Source organism: Patiria miniata, unplaced genomic scaffold (assembly GCF_015706575.1).
Source record: "Patiria miniata isolate m_02_andy unplaced genomic scaffold, ASM1570657v1 HiC_scaffold_16, whole genome shotgun sequence".
NCBI lineage: Eukaryota > Metazoa > Echinodermata > Asteroidea > Valvatida > Asterinidae > Patiria > Patiria miniata.
In genome coordinates, this window is record NW_024037054.1 from 14065549 (window position 1) to 14088213 (window position 22665).

A 22665-nucleotide genomic window follows, 5' to 3' on the forward strand; every position below is an offset into this window, starting at 1 on the left:
TGAACGGAACTACAAACTCACAGTCCTAGCTGTGCACGGCTCCCACCCATATTTTTTTAAAACCCTCAAGTTCATGGCCCACAGAATGCTCAAATACTGAAGATTTTGAGGGCATGCAAATCGTGATTTGGCCGGCGTAGGCAATTTCGGACCGATTTACTGGTCTGCAACCTTACTCTATACGCGTACGATGCGCCTACAGCATGTGCACGGCCGGCGCGCGCTACACATCCCCAGGATCCGCACGTATATAGTCTTTATGTTTACAACTGTCTGGCAAACATTTCTTGATCGCTGATTGCTTCCCTAGGAAAGCCTAGTGAGAAAATATAGAAAAAATTAAACCGCTGAAATGAAATGGCAAAGATGTTAGGGTGAGTAGGCGCGCTGGTCTTATTGTTGTGCCACTAGAGGGAGCACTATGTGCACCGTCCACTATCGATCACTAGCCTCTTTGGCCGAGACTACATTTGGACTGATGAAAGGCTTTGACAAATATTTACTGCAAATCCACTCTGACATTACCACAAAATCCTGATTTCATATGAATTTATTATCACTTCAATTTGGCAGATATAGAGAAGAATTGGATTTAAAGTAGATTGCATTTATTTCCATCAACTGTTTCCAACAATGTCTTCCATCATCTGCTCTAAATCATCATCGTCTTTTAATTTTGCATCCGATGTGATTCCGATTCCCGAATCCCTATCATGCAGTTGGATTTCTGACTGAGCAGTGGTCCTCTCGTCGGCTGATGATTGACGGACTAGCTGGTTTCTGAGTCTGCGTCTCTCCCGACTGGAACCAGCGGAGGAGGCCTTTGCGCTGCTTGAGTCGCTGCGATCTGATATCGCCGAGTCCAGACTGTTTGCCGATTGCTGTCTCAATCTCCCACTGCTGGCACTACTAACATTCCTAATCTCACGGTTTGAATAACTGCCATTTGATGGTTTATCTGTCGGTCTCTGCTCCTGTGATGTTTCACGTCTCCCCGACGAGGAGCTCCGATGACCCTCTCTCCTAGATGATGAAGAGGTTCTCTGCCTTCTCACAGAAGACTGGTGACATCCGTCTTCGTCGCTAGCAGTCTCTTTTGAGGAATCACCAACAGGGAGTTCTGATCTCTTCTCTGCACTTCGAGAGCGGAACGCTGCGCTTTGATTCTTCTGTGACCCACTTGGAGGACGGGGGTGTGCCTTCAGTTGTGCCCGCAGGGTCTGTATCGTTTGTTCCCGTTCTCGGACTGCCTCCTCTAGTTCCGATATCCTTTGCTCTTGGGCACTCAGCTGACTAGAAATCTCCAAGATGACTTTGGTTCGACCGTCTTCCCAATCCCCGTCATCTTCCGTGGGCGTGTCTTCAGTGATGCGATCAATGGGCGTGGCGGGAACGGCACCACACTGACGACTCCGCGCACTGGAAACTTGATGAGCTCTGTCCAACCGCTCTAAAAATGAAATCATGAATTTGGAAAAGAACTTTAGCAAAGCTAGGCACTGCTCACAAATTTAGTTACCAGAGCTGCTTTTGAGTAGTTGGCCTTTTTAGATGCTTTTTCCGAGGGCTTATAACTTGAGTGGGACTCGAACCCACAACCTTCTGTGCAGTTGTCTAACTACTTGTCCATGGTGCTTGATGGGAAATTGGATTTTTAGTCGAGTCTAAATGTGACTCGTTCCTTCTCTTATTATTAATCTCATTCCTCGTGACTGACTTGTGATGGACTCAACCACAAAGCCGCTCACCCGTGAGTTTTGCGTTCTCCTCTTGCAGCGACGTGAGTTGGTCCTTCAGGCTGTAGACCTTGAGGCCCGCCTCCTGTTTCGCCTCGGCCAATTCCGTCTGCGCGGCCCGCAGCCTCTTCTTGAGTTTGATGCGCTGAAATTAGAAAACAACAAACAGAACAAAAAGTCTGCTTGATACTCACGAATCTAAACGATGTGAACGCGAATACTAGTGTACATATGTGCGGTACCTCGCCGCGCTGCGCTGCGCCACCTCGAGCTCTATACTGTGCTAAGCTTCTCCAACCTTTGTTCGTGCAGCGATTGCTAGTGTATTGCGCACGCATACTATCACTCCGTAAAACACAAACAAAACCACATGATGACTCGGTTTAATGTGATCCTATATTTATTAATACCGAAAGGTGTTTTGATGTAAATTTCAACAGCTAGGTCACTTAATTTTTCACAGATTTTTTTCACCAATTAGGAAGCAAGTTTGGGTAGCCTGGAACGATGGTCACTGGAATTTGTACGCAGGGCTAGTACTATTTCAAAGCCATGAATCTCTATAACAAATGTGCTACGTAGAAGCACGACAGAACTCACCATTTTCGCCAAGTCTTCCTCCAAACTTTTGATCTGCTGTTCCTGCTTTTCAACAATCTGAAGAAAGAGAACGCCACAAAACTCAAAATAAACCAAATTTAGGAGAATCAGTGTCCTAAAATGTAAAAAAATAACGCAAAACAGAGTTCTCACTTGATCTTTCTCCAGTAACATTTGAGAAAATTCTCTCTCCGCGTCAGGTGACGTCTGGTCCTTAGATTCCTCCAGTTGTTGCTCGAGTTCCGATACTCGATCTAGAAGCTCAAAGTTGGTGCCCTCAACTTCTGCCATCTACACCCCAAAAAAGGTCACATTAAGTGAAAAAGAATTGTGTTTACTGTAACACCCAAGAAATTATGCAGGTCGCGTAGGTAGGAAAATAAAGTAATTTTTAACTGTTTTCAGGCTTGATCCTGAGACTGATCTGTGTCGTTTTGTTAAGTCAGGGTGCTTCAAAAGTTCAACCAGGGTACAAGCACCTGTTTATAGGAACATGCATTGTTCTTACTGGGAACAGCCCAGGAACGGCTGGTGATCTCACGTGCTTGATTACTCAGGAATGGCCTGAACACACAGTGTTCCTAAAAAGGAATGTTTCATACGGAACAGGATCGTTCTGACTTCTGAGATGTTCTCTGACCCTCACCCAATGATAACAAGTTTAGCATCATGGTATCCTGTCCAGGATGTATCCTACCTGTTGCTCAAGTGTAACAGCCCTAGCATGGGCTTCTTCAGCTTTCACATCCGCATGACGGAACAGCTCCTTGAATTCTTCCAATTGCTGTTCCAAGAGCTCTACCTACACATCAACAACAGATTTTAAGAACAGCAATTGAAACAACAACAATAAATGAATACAAACAGTTACACATATTCATCGTTATAAAAACGTCTTGGACATCAATCTTTTTCTTGGCAAGGCTTAGTTATGTAAATTACACATCTGGTATGGAATGCGTGCATTTCTATGAAAGAGTTTTAGGATAGCATTTGCGCGCATTAGCTAACTGCGGTTTTAAACAGCTGCAGCCAGATGTGTCAATACATAGGTCAGGATAAGTTACCCAGAATGCCAGGTCCTTTTCCTTCACAAGATTCTGTGCAGCTCATCAGACCTCCCCAGCGCCCTGTTTTTAGAGCGGGGGTACAAGCGAATCTTTTGTGTTACCACAGCGACTTACCTTGGTTTTACTTGTATTCAGGTTTTCAACAATGCATCCATCTGAGCTAGATCTTGTCCACCTTTGATAAGAATGAATTTTAGAAAGGAAAATCACAACAAACAATGGAAATGAAAAATGTTTGTTTTTGTTTACATTTTGATGACAGATCTTGGTTGCTACTTAGACAGGACGCCCTAGTATTATCGCAGTTGAAGCCCTCAACCGATGCATGACATGTACAAATTAACTACGCAGTGGCTATTGTTACGGCAGCCGTAACGCGCTTCCCATTTTCTATCATTACGGTAGACTGCAACTTTTATAAAAATATGAGAAGAAAATATAACATTAGAAGGAAAAAAAAAAGTGAATTTGATCGTTATGAAATTCGGACTTTATTTCCCTTTAAAAAAAAATCCTCCAAAGCCTCAGGTTAGAAAAGGAAAAAAATTCGAGTGCAAAACTGAGATGCGAACCCGCAACCTCACGGTGCAAAATCCTACCCTCTATCGACTGAGCTGTCGCACTGCTCGCTAAAACGTGGGGAAACAAATAATTATATACCTGCGTGTGTATCAAAAAAGTATCGTAGAGGGCGCTAAACAACAGCTGCTGTAACGATAGCCACTTCGAATTAACTAAGTTGGCCACACATTTGCCTACAAGACTATTACTTAGTTTATCAACACATTCCTAGTCCTACATTTCCTTGTCTCTCTGACTCTCTCAGTCTGACTCAGTCTGAGTGAGAATAAGATAGGCCTAAGCAAAAAAATGTGGTATTTTTCTGTTTCAAACTTGAAGGTAGGCTTAGCGTCAGGTTGCAATATTTTTTTCCGTTGTCTCAACAACGGTCGAGTTGTCTGACCCCCCCCCCCCCCCCCAAGCACCGACCGCGCTAGGCGAGCGTGGCGCAGCGCGTAGCCTACCCGAGTTTCGCCGGGGACGGCGCCCTTTCTTCGTCCGCTGCTTCCGCTTCCCCATTCGACTTCCTCGGTGATCCGTGAGCACTCTGACTGATCGTTAATTTCTTCACATTCGTGCTGGCTCCATGGCCCATTATTGTTATCAGAAAGTTTCACGTGTTTCCCATACATTTAGTTTTCCTGAAGATTTTGCATTTACTTCAATGAAACGGTCAAAAATGAAATTTTAATGAACTTCAACAAGCCACTCATCCAAAACTGTCAAAATGGCAGCGCCCACTTCGTTTCTCTGACAACATGGCTCGTTCCAAACTGATAAAAAACAGTAACTTTCAAAAATATAAATATGTTTATTTGGCTATGGATTTTACGACCTCAATCTAAATAAAAGGATATTCATATTTCTTTCATTCTAAATTTTGGAATATAGTTATTTCTAAAATGATGGAAAACATGTTATATTTTTATATCCATAACTTAATTATTTTGTGACCTTTGAACTCTACGCCTGTCATTTTCAGCTGTTGTTTTGGTTTATGCGAGTAAAATAATTGTGTAGACTAGTATTGTCCTTCATTTTGCATTTTTGGTCTTCCGCATGAAGAAACTACGGGGCGAAATGGAGCGAGATGGGAATTTTCAAGGTGGAAATTCACCAAATTTCTCGAGTTGCTGGATTCTGACTGAGAGCCAGGAGTTCATCCGGAGAACTTTTTCATTTTTGCCGGCGAAAACATTAGGGATTTGCTCTGGGTATTATCATTGATTGATTGATTTAGTTCACATAAAACAGTGAAGTTTTTGCACAAAAAAGGCATAGGGCCTAGGCACAGTACTGTCACTAGTAGCCCGACTGCGTCTGGCCGTACAGTACTATCGCAAGCTCTGTAGTACGGCCAGACGCTGAATGCTTCCAAAAAGACTGAATTTTTGTGGCCGCCGATGTAGCGATTTTGCTACATCTTTCGATCGCAATTATCTTTTCATCCAGGGCACAAATTTCCAAAGTTAAGGTTCGTAGTCGTAGAGCAACTCATACCTTTTCGAAAAAACGTTGTTTGGTCTCAATATTTTCATCTATCTGGCCACAAGACGAATTTCAGTCATATCGTCCCCCATGCGATCCCCCATGCGATTTCAAAATGGCGGCCGCGCTGTAATGTATGCAATATGCAGGCGCGCCCGCGCAAACTCATGAATATGCATAATAATCTGTGACGTACGACCTCGTGTTTTTGGACGTGCGTGCGGCGGGGCCGTACGTCCAAAAACACGAGGTCGTACGTCACAGACTGTTTATGCATATTCATGAGTTTGCGCGGGCGCGTCTGCATATTGCATACATTACAGCGCGGCCGACATTTTGAAATTGCATGGGGGATCGCATGGGGGACGATATTTGTGGAATCTGATGACTGAAATTCGTCTTGTGGCCAGATGGATGAAAATATTGAGACCAAACAACGTTTTTTCGAAAAGGTATGAGTTGCTTTACGACTACAAACCTTAACTTTGGAAATTTGTGTCCTGGATGAAAAGATAATTGCGATCGAAAGATGTAGCAAAATCGCTACATCGGCGGCCACAAAAATTCAGTCTTTTTGGAAGCATTCAGCATCTGGCCGTACTACAGAGCTTGCGATAGTACTGTACGGCCAGACGCAGTCGGGCTATGTCACTAGTGCTAGCCCCATAAAAATTGTTAGTCCGAGTAACTTGGACCAAACTTATCGCCTTTTTAACATTCGGACATGGTCTGGCGATAGTATCGCCAGACCACGTCCAAATGTTAAAAAAGGCGATAAGTTAATTGGGTCCAAGTTACTCGGACTAAAAAATTGTCTGGACTAACTCCGTAAATTCGGCCACACTTGGCATGCTTGGAACATGTACATGATGGGGTGATGTACCCGATCCGTACTCCTAGAACTATGAGGCTCCACGTACTACGTGGAGCCTCATAGTTCTAGGAGTACCCTAGCCCCACTAGTGTGGCCGCGGTGTGCTGCGCTGAACCTGAATAGAGATGACTGCACATGGCCCCCAGACGATAAATGCATGGTACAGGAAACAGCCGTCGCATTTGCAACTCGCGCCCTCGCTCGACAAGCAATTTGCATAAACGCGACGTCACAGCTTGAGGTCATCTCTTGTCACATTCAAAATGGTTGCCATCACCAGATGTTTCACGAGTGCATATGGGCTCCAGAAAGATTCAAGAATATCTCGGAAAATTGAACATCATTACACCTAAGCATCCCAGAAGTGATAGATGGGACATCATAGAATACAACCATATGTAAGAAACTGCCTGAAAATTGTATGAAAACGTCCTCAGTAGTGCGCGTTACCACGGTGTGTGGCCAGAGGTTCAGCGCAGCATACCGCGGCCACACCAGTGGGGCTAGGAGTACCCGATCCGAATAGGAGAACTTTGTTTGTACTTGTAGAACTTTGTCAAATTTTGATTTTCACATTTTTTTATTTAGGCTTTATTTGTCATGTTTGTAGTTGATTTACGCTTTAGAAGCATATTACTCGCCCTCTTTATACTCGATAGAAAATTACTTTTAGGAAAGAATGTTGCAACCTGACTGGTCCCATAAATGTGGCCAATTTACTAGTCTTATCATCATTTTTGCAATAACTGACCTTCATTGAGATGATAGGTTATATGAAGAAAAACGTTGTGTCAGGTTGCAACATTTTTTCCAACCCCTACATCTAGCCGTGAAGGAACCATTTACGTTAGTCGACTGTTCAGGACGACTTATATAAGTCCGAGTAACTTGGACCCAACTTATTGCCTTTTTAACATTCGGACATGGTCTGGCCACAGCATTGCCAGACCATGTCGGAATGTTAAAAAGGCAGTAAGTTGGGTCCAACTTAGCTCTACTGAGTGGAGTGCTAGGTACCCTCCGTACAAGCTTGTATGGCGGGTACCAAAGTTCTAGCGCTCCACTCAGGGTGAGTTAGGTCCAAATCGAGCACAGCGCAATTGACTGCTTGTGCCCAACTTTGTTTACAAATACAATGGACAAAGTAGCATCTGGATAAAGTTTTTCAGTTTTTACAAAACTTACAAACTGTGTGAACTTTTTCTTTGATACAAAAATATGTGTTTTCCTTTTCTTTAGAGTGTGCAAAGCATGGTACGCAGAGGTGAAGCGAGTTTTGCATCACAGAGAGGAGATAGGTTGGGCAACGTTTGGTAGAATCGAGGCTGAGGAAGTCAGTCATGGGAATGAGGATCAACTCGGGCCATTTGGAGCTCATCTGAATGCTTGCCTTAAGGTACAGCCAACCGGAAGCCAGAGTTGTAATGACTTGATTCAATGGCTCAACTCGAGTCCGACTCAAGTCACAATTTTGGTGACACGACTTGAGTCCCTAAGGGCAAATGACTCGACTTGAGTCCCTGCGAGCAAATGACTCAACCCGACTCGAGTTCCTCATCAGAATGACTCGACTTGAGGAAGGCTTACAAGACTCGAGTCTCAAAAATAAAACTTTGCGAAAAATATTTGCAATGACTTACGCCAGTGTCGGTTTTGTTCATGACATGTTAGAGTGTTCGCTAATAATGTATACATATTACATGATACATTAGTTGAATGGCGATCACCCGGCACCCCGTTTTCATTTCATTGAGAGTCAAATGTGGTGCCACCACATGTAGTAGCCGGAGTGTAAAATTCAAAACGCCAAAAATTGATTTTCTCTCTTGTGTTTATTTATTGTATATACTGTTCAAATATTTGTGACTCAAATTTGCTCGAGCTAAATACTTGACTCAACTCGACTCTACTCGACTACACACTGTAACTCGACTCGACTCAAACTTCTTGCCCTAATGACTCGACTCGACTCGAGTCACAAAAAACAGTGAATCATTACAACTCCGACAGAGACCTGACACCTTGAGTGCTGAAAAACATGCAAAACAAAAGTAGGCCAATATTGCTCACTCTTTCCCTGACAAAATTCTCCAAAACTGTCATAAGGCAAAGACAAGGTCCTCAGTATTTCACCAGCCAAACTCTAGGTCTCAATTCAATTTTGTAAGTCTCGAGAGACTTCTCTTTAAGATGTTGCACCTGAGAGTGAAGCCAAGCGATTTGAATTTGAGGTCTAAAACTAGACTGGTGCGTGTCCAATTTTTTGAAAATAAAATTGACCCCTCATCAGTAGTCTGGTGGTATGACTACAAAAATGTGTAGAAATAGAAACTACGGGCTCCGTGATGCAACAAAAGAGGGCGTGTTTTTACCTCTTTTGAGAGCTCTGTTGACAGGACACACAGCGTGTGCATACTGTACTGTACTGGTTCGCGCGTGCAGTACGCACAACTTCCTGAATGTGCAAAAGTTAAAGTCGCACCGCCCTCGCATCGCGTGAACGTCAGGCATAGTTGGCGCCAGTCTAGGTAACCCCAACTCTCCTTTTCTGGCCGTTGATGGGGTACTTGTGCACGGAGCCGTAGACACCAGATGATTCTGTTGACACAGTTGATTGATGCAGTACTGTATTAAAGCTATAGTCCATCATTTGCAGCCATCCGAAAAGTAACTGGCGTAATTATTGTTGAAAAACAAACTTGGTTGAAAGATAGTAAGGGAACTAAACTCCCTGTGAAATTATTCTTTCTGGGAAGCTGTCATTTTGAAGTAATTAACGAAAGAAGGCATTTCCAACGGTGATTCTTAAGAAGCACCGTAGGAAAATTTAAATTAGTAGTTCGTTTTGTTATTCAGCGCAGCGCGCACAAGTATTGGAACGACGCACACATGCGCGCGGTTGTTATAATTCGTCGGATCAGTGCGCTACGTCGCGTATAGGTGCAATTCAGGCAGAATTCAAAACATGATTCAGTAACTTTTGATTTGAAATTGAGATCTAAGAATGCTGTTTTTCTCGGAATGTACAGCTGAAGCTTAGCTGAAACTTCATCAGGTTAGTTGCTCAGTATCCTTCATTAGATTTTGAACTCTTTTGTTGCTTCAAACGTACAAAATGCACAAATTACAAATGATGGACTGTAGCTTTAAAGGGTTGTTGGACTGGTTATTTCATGTGGTAGTCTATTTTCTTTGTATTGGATGTTTTCTTTATCTTACACTTTCTGACTCTCATACAGTATTGAGAGTCTCACATTTTTTACCATGTTTACCATGAGCCCCAGTTCACGGTACATGTACATGTACCTAATTTGGCGTACATGTATATCGTAAAGTGGTGTCAGTATCATTACCTGTGTCCTATTGTGGTTGTCCGTTTTTCAGACCCTTGGAAGCCTACCCCGCCATGCCATCGTGTTCTCAGAATGTCTGTCGTTGGAAGAATTCCAGGAGGAAACCGATTTTGGGCACGAGGAAACCAATTCCAGTGGCACCAGAAAAACGCTACAGAAATCGCTGGAAGCTGTCCGCTCCAAATTGCCAGTGGAAAGTTCCGTCGTGTTCGTGCATTCTGACGGCACAATGGGTGAGGAAGGAGTAATTAATAGGGGTGGGGTATACATGGGTATCCATACCGAAATTGGCCGGTACCTGGTTCCCTTTTTATCCTCCTGGAGTTTATGCCGTATGGAGATATTGTGATCGTGTATTCCTTCCGTGTGTCCGTGTGTGTGTATTGTAAGGCTAACTGAAAGTACAGTCATCAATCTCGACCAGATATGTGGCTATTGCTCAAGGGATCTGCTAAAGTGATTAGACTCAGGCAAGTAGGTCATGACAGGCCAGGCCCTGATCCTAGGTAGCCCATGAGTTAAGTCAAGTTGTTTCTCTAGTGTCGTGAAGGTTTGTTTAGTAAGTGATAGGTCAGTCAGCAATCCTTCTGAATCAACTGAATCAGAAACTTTGGTGATTGTCTTCAGGATGCAAGCCTGATCTGAGCCCTGCGGGGGAAACGGAGGGTAGCTGGGGAACGGCCTGTGCCCTGCTGCCCAACATGGATGGAGTGACGGTGGAATGCCAGCGACACTATCGCAACAAATTAACCAGGTCAGAGATGGAGGCCTACGTTGCGAGGCATGGCATGCCAGCAGACACCAAATGCGTTCTGGTCTTCAGTAGCGGGGGCCCCCAGAGAGGGGGCCGCTTCTTCGAACTCTTGCAGCGCGGCTTCCAGGAGGAATTTGGCACGATGCCCGTCATTGTTGGTGGGATCGCACGAAACGTCGGCATGGATGATCAGACTCGCACTAACGAAACGTAAGTATTAACCAGTTTGCGCCGGAGGCCGTGATAACACACACTGGCTGTGTTTGTGCACAGGCACGGCTGACGGGTTATAGACATCAAGAATGCCTGGACTCACCTCCGGGTGATGTCTAAACACGCTAATACCTTGTGCCTTTTGTTCACACAAACACAGTCTGTGTTGTCTGTGGAGGCGGACCGTGTGCAGACCGTTGTGTTCGCTTGTACCCCCGCCCTGCAAACAGGACGCTGGGAAGGGCTGATGAATTCACGCTCTGATTGGATAGATTTCGCGTGACCTGTGACCTGCGAGTCATCATGGCCATGACCCTGCAAGGTTTCAATTTTAAACGGCCGTTAAGACTGATTCATTACTCGTTTATTCCAATTCATAAATGCTTTCGTTAAAAAGTGATATATAATGTATGAAATTTGCGATTCCCGTTCTCTTGCTCAGGCTCCGTTTCGGTCAATGATTGCATTATGCGACGCTCAAAATGTGTCCACATAGTCCGCTATGGAAAAGAAATCACATCCGGTATGAAATGTGTGTATTTCTATGGGAAGTTTTTGGATAGCATTTACGCCCATTGTCTAACTGCAGTCTTGAACAGCTGCAGTCAGATGCTTTATACATAGGTCATAGGTCATTTCCTTGAACACAAGATTCTGTGAAGCTCCTCAGAGTATCCCAGCGTCCTGTTTGCAGGGCAGGGCGGACTATAAGCTGGCTCTCTGGGACCAGGAATAGAAAGCAAAAACAACGTCAAACATGCAGACTTGGACATGTCTCTATTAGAACATGTTTCTGGAGAGACATACTTTGCAGATTCCAGATGGATCATAGCTGACCATGGTTAGTATCATCATGGGTATTACTGGATTAAATAATGTCAAATTGCATTCTTTGCAGGGGAACAAACTCCAAGAAACTGCCCAGTTGTCTGACAGTGACGTTCTCTGGACCCAACGTGAGGGCAGCATCTGTGGTTCTTGATAACAGTGTCACCACCCGGGACAAAGCTCGCTCAAAATTCCAGGAACTTAAGAAGTTGGGATTGCCAGGGAAACACAGCCTGGCTTTCTTGTTCAGCTGCGTTGGGCGAGGGCGCCATTTCTACCAGGCCGAGGATGTGGAAAGCGGAGCCTTTCACGAGGTCTTTCCCGACACGCCCCTTGTGGGGTTCTTTGGGGGCGGGGAGTACGGCTGTGATAACTTCACCCTGGGGAGATCGGTGCAGGAGAGTGCAGACCAAGGCTCGGCAGACCTCAGGCACAGGAATGCGCTGAAGAAACTGCAGAATTTGGAGAAGTCGTTCACTTGTGTAGTATGCTTGCTGTCATTTGGCTGAATAGTGAGGCATTAGTGAGTGATCTCTTTACTTTGCACTTGAAATTAGGAAAATAACTGGTCAACTGACTTGTTGACATTTGAACTTTCAACTCTCCAGACTTGAGACACCGTTGCTATGGACTCTGTGCGGAAGAGCCCCCTCGCTTGGCTACAAACAGGGAGTAAGGAAGGACCAGCAGTCCATTTCACGAAACAGTGCGTAACTTACGCAATGCGTAGGAGGTACACAATGGCACAGCTGCGCAATAAACTTAACAAAACGATTCACAAAACTTGGCAGAGCTGCGCAACGTTTTAAACCTAAACATCTTGGACGAGGATAATAACAGTATTTACAACGGCTGTTTGTGTATGATTTTGTTTTTTCATGAAACAGCTGTTGAATCACCTCCGCCCACCATTTTGAAAATACTGTTGCCCGACTTTTTTTGGAATCGTGCGGCAATCTAAAAACTGTGTCACAAGTTCAATGGCAATACTTTTACTTAAACGTCCCTGTAGTGAATTCTAAGAAACATTTTATGCAACTAAATTTCCACTCTTAAATATATGAATATTATTTGAGATCCCTTTTTGGTTCATTTTATGTGAAAGTGCACTTCTTTAACATTGTCCATGCTTTTTCAGACAACTGAGGGCGCTGTTGCTGTGATGTCATATCAGGAAGACACTTTTCAGTTTTGAACCCAAAACTTTGTTCATGGAAACATTTGTGAGAAAAGTTTGCTCATTGGTTAATACTGCCATGTACAGACACATCAACAAATCACCAAAGAAAAGATAAAATATGACAGCGATTAAATATCCCAAATTCTGGCAACATTTGGTGCTGACGTAGCTGTGACATTGTGGTTTATTGCTTGTAATGACATCACACTTTTGTTCATGAATATGAAAATTCACAACAGCGTAAACAAAAATTAACCAAAATACCCTTGAAAATGGCAAAACAAAAATTGAAAATAGGATTAAATGGGACACGAAGGTGCATTTTTAAAGATTGCATTAAAAACACACTTGTAAATAAGTTGCGAGTGTCTTGTATCAACATTGATAAGTTGTGCTGTGTTTTCAGTGTGTCCCGTTCAAATTAAACCGCCAACATCTCCACAAGTACCGTCACATTGGGCCCTCATTAAACACGATTTGAGGGGATTCTGTGGCCTGCGCGGTGTTTTAGAAAACCGCACGGTCACATTGAGTACACCTGGCCACATATCAAGCCATATTAAGCGTTTCAATGCTGTTCCAAATCTCAGCGACACTTTTCGTTTGTCTCGATGTGAAAAACATAAAATTCAATACTTCACCATGCATCAGTGGCGTATCCAGAGAGAGGAAGGGGGGGGGGCAGGGGGCACCTTACCTTGCTTCTCCCCACCCCCCCCCCCCTTCCCGGCAAGGAGAGCTTGAGACGGTTCAAGAAGCTGTAAACCCTGGATGCTGGATGAGGAAGTAGGAAGTTTTCTTGGAAGATCAGCAAGGAAGGAGTCACTACGCTCAAAGAGAAGGTAGAATCTCCTTCTTGCGCTCAAGTACCCCCATACAGTGAAAACTATAAATGAGGGCCCTTTAGGCGCTATTGTGGCTTGTAAATGCTGGTACCCATACATTATATACATGGTGGCCAGCATGAGTGAACCAATGTACTGATCTTCATTTCGGCTTCTGCTTGTTCGGCTATAAAACGCTTTAATTCCTTTCAAAAAATATCCCCCTACCCAAGATGGGTGGTCTCCTCCATAATTCCCTCCTAGAAAAAATATCCTCCCAGCCAATATGGTTAGTTTCCTCCTTAATACCCTTCTAAATAATACCCTTCTAAAACATATCTTCCTAACCAAGATGGTTAATCTACTCCATAATAAAAATATCCTCATTGCCAATATGGTTGTTTTCTCAGTAATTCCCTTAAAAACAAAGTCTGGGTCTTGCGCGTAAATTTGTACACACCTGTCCCAAGCTCTTTCAACTGACTATATCCCTATTGCCGAGTATGATATATACAAAATGTCTATATCTTTTATAAATAGTCGTCATGCTCATGCAAAGGCATATTCATAGAAAGGTCGAAATCTCCTCGCTGCCACGGTGTCAGATTTAATGAGGTATATCTAGGTTGTGTTAACTTAATGATTTACTGCGATCTTAACGATAACCAAGTTAACGATCATTGAATAACAATTGACTGTTTTTTTCTTTTTTCTGAAGGCTTTGTACAAGGACAAGATTTTGCCCAAGTTAGAGTTCTGTGCTGCTGGTTCTAGGCCGGGGGATGAGCCACGTTGAGCCCACATCCTGGCGTTCTTTATCACAGCTGCCTGCATAGCCATTGGTAAGTCAACACAATCTTCCTTCTTGTGATATTTGCAGAGTCGCATAACCTTCAATTTAGGATCACCAGATAATCAATGATAAATGAACGTAGCTCGTCTATAGAAGCATGTTCACTTAGCCATTATCCAAATGATTAAAAAAAGCACTAAGCATAATCCAATGAACCCATTAGTCCCTGCCCCTCAAAGTTCCCTGCCTGTTACTCCTTATACCGCCCCAAACCGCCCCAGCACTCTATGGTTGTATGGATTCATCCAGGAATAAATACAGTGTTGTACAATGGAATACAGAATTCTACCAAATATGACACTCATTCTTTAGAAACTGAACCGCACAAGCTCGCACATGAGGTGTTGCTGATCGCTGACAACATCAAAACCAAACTGCATTATACACATATTTCTGAATTTTTAAAAGTGGGCAAGTATCTATTTGATTTTTAAAAGGAGGATATACATTTAGACGTTGTTGGAATCCTATAGCTTAATAAGAAATCGCCCGAAGCCAATGATGAAACCACGGATTGGAAAATGCGTTTAAAGTCCGGTTCCGGAATATTATTTTGTGCGTTCCAGAACCACAAGGCGGGAGTCTGTGACACGTTGCAAGGCCGTAGGAAGCGGTACGGCAGGTACGGCTATAGCCGTACCAATAATAACAGGCATATTTTTTTTAATGTATACAAGGCCTTGCATGGCCCCAAGGGCGGATCCAGATCACATTTTGTTTGGAGGGGGGGGGGGGGGGGGATTTGGTCCCCCAAAAAGTGGGTCCAAAAAAGGACCCCCATTTTTTAAATTTTTTGTTGGGGTTTCTAGATACTCTGTGGTGCGATCTGCAGGCAATTTCTGACCATTTGAACCATTTTTTTTAAAGGAAGAGATGGTGGTGTACGCAGTGTCTGCCTTTATTGCGACGCCACTAAAAAAAAGAGTTCATTTTTTTAGGGGGGGGGGGGGGGGCATGGCCCCCGTTGCCCTCCCCCACATTTTTATTGTTTTCTTTGTGTGTTTTGTTTTGTTTTGTGTTTGTGTTTAAAGGGAAAGCGTAATCAAACATGTCGCCACTAGGCCTACATGTTAAGTTAAACGGAATGGCGTTTGGCCGCCACCATTTTCCTCAGACTTGTACTTTTGTTTTCTTAAAAAAGGTGGTTTTCTAAATGAGAAAATAGCAAGGAAGAACCGGTTTTGTGCAAGCAAAATTCAGGGAATAATCCGTTGAAGTTAATATCTTGTTGGAAAATTCCAAAATCATTCAAAGACAGTAATTACCGCCGTCAATCAGAGTTAATGAAGGGACGGAAAGTGGGATTTGCTATCAACAAGGCCGTTTGTCATTCTTTACCTTATGGGATGTGAATCAATTGGAAAACGAGAGACTCTGGGAGCTGATGTATTTTTTTTAGAAAGAGCAAAAAACTTAACAAATACGCTCGGAAGCTCAATCATTGTACATACACTGGTATCCATACCGGTGAAGTAAGTCTTAAATAAACGGAAATCTTCCCTACAAGCTGGTTGCAAACAAAAAATCTAAAAATATACATCAGCCCACAGAGCCTCTCGTCCTCCAATTTGATTCCTATCCCATAAAAGGTCAAGAATGAGGAACGGCTTTGCTGTTGTTGATAGCAAATCCCAATTTCCTTCCCCTTCATTAACTCTGATTCACAGCGGCAACTTTCTTGAAATGATTTTGGAATTTTCCAACAAGATATTTAATATCGACGGATTACTCCAAACTTGAATATGATGTTTAAATGATGATAGCTCAAAAAAGGTTAAAGTGGTCAGAAATTGCCTCAGATCGCACCACAGAGCGTCTAGAATCCAACATTTTTTTCGGGGCCCTTAAGCAGGCCCTGAACCCCACGCCGTTAGGGCTTCGCGCTGCGCGCTCGCATCAACCATGGAGCAGCTCCCTGCCCTGAGATGAGCCTGACCAAATATTGATAGCTTCCTACGGGCCTGACACGTTGTATGTTTGTACACTACAAGCGGCTGTAACGTACTGTATTCGCAAAGTAACGTGAACATAAATTTTGCATAAAATTGTGACTCCAGTCGACTCGAGTCATTACAACTCTGACCAATGCCTTTTCTTAACATAGACATTGACAAAGTGGGAGACTAAAGACGATGGAGCTTGGTAGCACAGTTGGTAGAGCACTGGAACGGCAATCCAGAGGTCCCAGGTTCTATTCCCTTTTCCTTTCAATTTGTGGATTGTTGTATTTCCCTGTACAGGCCACAGATTATTGCATTGACTGGTCGCCCTGGATGCAGGCCTGCCCTGGTTCACTTCGTCCCCCATATCACCAAGAACACAAGCCTTCTCATATGCTGAGCAGTGCTGATCGTAAGTAATCTGCTACGGTCGCAAGTTGTCTGTGATTTGACAAAAGTTTGTCCTTGTGAAGCAGTGAGATCAGAACCTAGCATTGCGGATCATAAGTAATCTGCTTCAGTTGCAAGTTGTTTGTAGCATAAACATAAATGTCATGAAGAGTGGGTGATTTGTCTTTTTTGTGTGAACAATTTGAGAGATATTATATTTTTAATTATTATTTTAGTAGAGTATTAATTTCTTTAGTAAAGTATAGATGCTAAGCTTTAAGGGGAAACATTTTGTCCCGCCTTTCATACAGGGTGAGCAGAGTATACATTTGATGGAGCTTCTGACAGACTCTCAGGAGAAATAGGTGGATGTTCAGAAGATCAAGGCATTCCCAGCCATGGTAGCAAGCCCTACGCTAAGAACCGGGGCACAGGCACTCATGCAGGTAGGCTTATGAGGGGGATCAGGGTCAGACCTGAGTATGCGTGGATAGCTCAAGTTTTGTGCATTTTGATGAGTTGTGTACCTTTTGACAACTACACGCATTTCAGACTAGCATTCAGAGAAGTGCCGAACTAAATTATTCCAAAGAGTTGAATTAAGTTTGATGTTTGAAACATTGAGGAGCAACTACACATGAAAGTCGTCCAAAGATTGAGTGTTGCAGTCGTTCAGAATGACTCCAGCGTCTAATCAATGGAAAATTAATACAAGAACTTTTCCTGTGTTTGAAAGTTGAATCTATTTAAGTTGAGTTTAGTTGAGTTCAGTTAGGGACTCTGGAACACCAGTTTTAAATGGATTGAAGTACTGTTTGATAACTTCGGTCTTTTAAGCAAACTCTGCTTGACGATTGAAGCAGTCTGCGATATAAGTCGAGTATGAGTTGAGTAGTTTTTTTTGACAAGTAGACTACTTTTTACTGAGTACTACTTTATGAGTCGATTCATTTGTTTTCAATGAATCCTGAGGTTTTGTATTAGTTGAGTACCTTTTTACAAGTCTTATGTTTCTCTGGTGAATTATTTTAATGAATATTTCGATGAGTATTTTGAGTACCGAAATGTGTGTACTCACAGTTGAGTATTTGAAGAAGAATTTGCGGAATGAATTTTGATGAACTGTTTGGGTAAACTGCAAGCAGGTCTTAAACAAATTAAGTCAAAGTTGCAACATGTATAACAAGATCATTAAACCAGATTTGTCCAGGTTTTTTGCTTTTTGCAGCGCTAACGTTGGTCTTTTCCAAGACCTGGACACAATTTATTTAGAGCAAATGCATTCAAATTTTCCTTCCTGATTGGTTTCCGTCTAGATAGGTGGGTTGGGTAAGATCAAGACCAACACAATCATCAAGGAGCTGTCCAAACCCTGGATGCTGGATGAGGAAGCAGCCTGGAGACCACGGAGAAGTTTCCTTGGAAGATCAGCAAGGAAGAATTCACTATGCCCAACGAGAAAGTAGAATCTCCGCCTTGCGCTCAACCCCCCCCCCACTATCAGTGTTATATTTATTTTTGTGTAAGTTGGTCAGTAGTGCAGAATGATTCACATGTTAACTAATGCATGCAAAATAGAGAACAAAAGTTCAATGACTATCATCCCACCTATATTTTCAGGCTATAGAAATGTCAAACCCCAAAAACAGATTTTTATCTACCCTACCACACAGTTGGTTTTTATATGTAATAGAAAACACCACACGTTTTGTTCTTGGTTGGCCTTATTATTTTAATATATGTTTCAGTGTCCAGTTCATATCATGGAGCCTTTCAGAGATCTCTCAGGTTATTCTGGATGGCTGCATGTCTAAGGAAACACATGCTTTATGTCAAAGGCTGCTATAGTAAAAGGGAAATAGTGCTCTGTATAATTTTTGTTTGTGAACCCCCCCACCTCCCACCACCCCCAGGCTTGACCCTACTCATCTCTCACCTCATCTCCATGAAATCCAACTGGGAGAAAGCTGCGCGTCTTTGCCACCACGGGCAAGAAGGAGCAAATGGACAGGGAGAAGATGAACATGGCCAACATGCTCAGCAAGTTCCGCATCAACTGCTCGGACGTGGAGGTCATCCCGGACCTGAACAAGAAGCCCAAGGAGTAGAGCCTGAGACGGTTCAAGGAGCTGTCCAAACCCTGGATGCTGGATGAGGAAGCAGGCGAGACCACGGAGAAGTTTCCTTGGAAGATCAGCAAGAAAGTAGTCACTACGTTCAACGAGAAGGTAGAATCTCCTTCTTGCGCTCAAGCACCCCCCCCCCTCCACAGAGAAACCTATCAACGAGGGCCATTTGGGCGCCATCATGGCTTATAAATGCTGGTACCAAATACACGATAACCAGCATGAGTGAACCAGTGAAGTGTCCCTCATTCCGGCTTCTGCTTGTTTGACTATAAAGCGCCCTCTTTTTTCCATGCATGGAGACAATACACTTAGAGCTCTTCCCAGTACCCACTTTATACGGAAGATGGATAGTGCCACTCAATGAGTGTGAATATTTTTTCGTTGGTGTGTGTGAAAAATTATTTTTTTGTACAGCGGCCGCCACTTATAATGTGGCGGCCGTCAGATAATAAGTGGCGGCCGCTGTACAAAAAAATATATATTCACACTTTTTTTATGTGGCGGCTGCCACTTATTATCTGGCGGCCGCCACATAAAAAAGTGGGAATATATTTTATTTGTACGTGTGAAAATTTTTTTTTTTGGCACAGCGGCTGCCATTTATTATTTTAAATTTATGTAGCGGCCGCTGTACAAAAAACATATTCCCACACGCACCAAAGAAATATATTCACACTCATTGAGTGGCACTATCTGTCTTCCGTAACTTAACGCGTAGTACCTAGTTTTTGTGATTTCAACATACAGGGTGAGCAGAATATTTCGATGAGTATTTTGAGTACCGAAATGTGTACTCACAGACTTTGCGGAATGAATTTTGATGAACAGTTTGAGTAAAATGCAAGCAGGTCTTTAAAGAATTGAGTCAAAGATGCAAAATGTATAACAAGATCATTAAACCAGATTTGTCGAGGTTTCTCGCTTTTTTTTTCAGCACTAACGTTGGTCTTTTCCAAGACCTGGACACAATTTATTTAGAGCAAATGCATTCAAATTTTCCTTCCTGATTGGTTTCCATCTAGATTGGTGGGTTGGGTAAGATCAAGACCAACACAATCATCAAGGAGCTCTCCAAACCCTGGATGCTGGATGAGGAAGCAGCCTGGAGACCACGGAGAAGTTTCCTTGGAAGATCAGCAAGGAAGAAGTCACCACGCTCAAAGAGAAGGTAGAATCTCCTCCTTGCGCTCAAGCACCCCCCCCCCCCACAGTGAAAACTATAACCTTTATATTTCTTTTTGTGTAAGTTGGTCAGTAGTGCAGAATGATTCACATGTTAACTAATGCATGCAAAATAGAGAAAAAAAGTTAAATTTTAATGATTATCATCCCACCCTATATTTTCAGGCTATAGAAATGTCAAACCTCCCATAACAGATTTTTACCTACCCTACCACGCAGTTGTTTTTTTTATAAGTAATAGAAAACACCACACTTTTTGTTCTTGGTTGGCCTTATTATTTTAATATACGTTTCATTGTCCAATTCATTTCATGGAGCCTTTCAGAGATCTCTCAGGTTATTCTGGATGGCTGCATGTCTAAGGAAACACATGCTTTATGTCAAAGGGAAATAATGCTCTGTATAATTTTTGTTTGTGAAACCCCCCCCCCCCAACCTCCGCCCCCACCTCCCACCACCCCCAGGCTTGATCCTACTCATCCCTCACCTCATCTCCATGAAATCCAACTGGGGAAATGCAAGCTGCGCGTCTTTGCCACCACGGACAAGAAGGAGCAAATGGACAGGGAGAAGATGAACATGGCCAACATGCTTCAGCAAGTTCTGCATCAACTGCTCGGACGTGGAGGTCATCCCGGACCTGAACAAGAAGCCCAAGGAGTAGAGCCTGAGACGGTTCAAGGAGCTGTCCAAACCCTGGATGCTGGATGAAGAAGCAGGCGAGACCACGGAGAAGTTTCCTTGGAAGATCAGCAAGGAAGAAGTCACGAGAAGGTAGAATCTCCCTCTTGCGCTCAAGCACCCCCCCCCCCCCTTCCACAGAGAAAACTATCAACGAGGACCATTTGGGCGCCATCGTGGCTTATAAATGCTGGTACCAAATACACGATAACCAGCATGAGTGAACCAGTGAAGTGTCCCTCATTCCGGCTTCTGCTTGTTTGACTATAAAGCGCCCTCTTTTGTCCATGCATGGAGACAATACACTTAAAGCTTTCCCAGTATCCACTTTACGCTTAGTCCCTGGTTTGTGTGATTTTAAGTCCAGTCTTGCAACATCTGTTAATTGTGTCAAACCTTTGACATTCTGGTGGGTTATTTTTCAAATATTAGTATTGATCACTTTCAGTGCAAATTGAACAACCCTTAAGTAGTTCATTTTATTTGCCAAGTGGAACTCGACATATTAAACATCAATATTCCAGTCCATTTTCCACCTAAAATCTTTGGTCTTCTTCATAATTCCCTATAAAAAAAACACCACACTCTTCGTTCTTGGTTGGCCTTATTATTTTAATTTATGTTTCAGTGTCCAGTTCATTTCATGGAGCCTTTCAGAGATCTCTCAGGTTATTCTGGATGGCTGCATGTCTAAGGAAACACATGCTTTATGTCAAAGGGAAATAATGCTCTTTATAATTGTTATGTATATAATGCTTTGTATACTTTTGGTTTGTGAACCCCCCCACCTTGTGTAAAAAGGGCACTCTTTACAGAATACTGGGGGGGGGGGGGGGGGTGTTAACCGCTGGTGCAAAAAATGGGGGCGGGGTGAGCAATAGATATAACAGTGCTTGTGACCCAGTCTGACTGAGCTACTGTGGTCACCTGATCAAAAGTGGTGATCTGATTGGCCAATGTGCACTGTTGATTGACATGCAGGAAGGGTCCATTCTAACCTTTACTTTGATTTCTTTGATTTCTTGCAGGAGTCTACCTATTCCCAGGAAGCGTACTTGTTCAGCTTACATGTACATGTGCAGCAGGGGACTTAATTGCATCACCTGACCAAATATGGCATCCAAATAAAAGTCAATACAAAGAAATTCACTTGAAATGATAAAGTGACAAAGGACAATTCCAACCAGTTGAAAGACCCTCCTCACTTGAATGGAATTTGTACTTTTGTTTTGATTGTTTTCGTTGAGATTGTTTCTTTACCATCTAACGGGCCCCCACTTTCACTGATGTTTTCAAAGTGAGTTTCTTGAATGCAATCAAGTAATACTGATTAAGAACAATACCAGTCTTCAAATAATTTGGAGTCTGTTAATCAAGAAACACTTGTCGCACTTTTGCGGGCTTTAAAAACAACAGCCAACTCCACTTTTTTCATTACTGTAGGCACGTTTCTGTTTCAACTGAAAGTAATTAAAATCATGTTTTTTTTTCATAACGAAGCCAAGCGAAAAAAGAGAGTATTTATCAACAATGGTGGTGCTTTTGGTAATCCTCAGAATGAGGCTTTATGCATACTGTTTTCATAGCCAGTCAATTGTTACTTTTACATAATTCTCACATATTATAACATTTAAAATAATGCAATCATTTCATAAAAACCAGTGTGTTCTAATTGCTGTGAATAGCATTAGAATATTTCAAACAATTGTTAATCCAAATGCCAAGCTTAAAGTCTATAAGAAAATCAGATTCAATCACTCGAGACTTTTTTCGTGACATGAAATAAAAATTGATACATACATGGGATTGATTTAATTGACATTATCTGTGCTGGGCATACAGGAACATAAGGCAAAGAAAATAAAATGTTACAGTAAACGCCCTAAAATTATCCAGGTAGGTAGCAAAATATTTTGTTTGTCTGTATGTCTTTTATACTTTGTTTGCTTCAATTAGGATACAGTTATTGTGTTTAATTAATCTGTTTTAAATACCCAATACTACAAACA

The 22665-nt window shown here is 42.7% G+C and overlaps 2 protein-coding genes and 1 long non-coding RNA gene across 4 annotated transcripts; 2 read left to right on the top strand and 1 right to left on the bottom strand.

The window, feature by feature from the left end:
- Window positions 1-516: 516 nt before the first annotated feature.
- On the bottom strand, window positions 517-4695 carry LOC119723068 (periplakin-like). Its single transcript, XM_038193569.1, has 7 exons — window positions 4432-4695; window positions 3521-3581; window positions 3034-3138; window positions 2490-2627; window positions 2337-2393; window positions 1749-1881; window positions 517-1450 (listed from the first exon to the last, which is right to left on the bottom strand). The coding sequence occupies exons 1-7, from the start codon at window positions 4560-4562 to the stop codon at window positions 618-620; spliced, it is 1458 nt and encodes a 485-aa protein (XP_038049497.1). The 5' UTR covers window positions 4563-4695; the 3' UTR covers window positions 517-617.
- Window positions 4475-13040, top strand: LOC119723069 (F-box only protein 22-like). Of its 2 annotated transcripts, XM_038193571.1 has the most exons (6): window positions 4475-4505; window positions 5033-5181; window positions 7569-7725; window positions 9714-9915; window positions 10310-10646; window positions 11548-13040. In XM_038193571.1, the coding sequence occupies exons 2-6, from the start codon at window positions 5048-5050 to the stop codon at window positions 11984-11986; spliced, it is 1269 nt and encodes a 422-aa protein (XP_038049499.1). In that variant the 5' UTR covers window positions 4475-4505; window positions 5033-5047; the 3' UTR covers window positions 11987-13040. The 2 variants fall into 2 exon arrangements, with proteins under 2 accessions (XP_038049499.1, XP_038049498.1); XM_038193570.1 differs by lacking the exon at window positions 4475-4505 and having other exon boundaries at window positions 4951-5181.
- Window positions 13041-13380: 340 nt separating this feature from the next.
- Window positions 13381-16614, top strand: LOC119723071. Its single transcript, XR_005270512.1, has 3 exons — window positions 13381-13499; window positions 14200-14323; window positions 16575-16614. It is a non-coding gene; the product is annotated as an uncharacterized LOC119723071 (long non-coding RNA).
- The last annotated feature ends 6051 nt before the right edge of the window (window positions 16615-22665 follow it).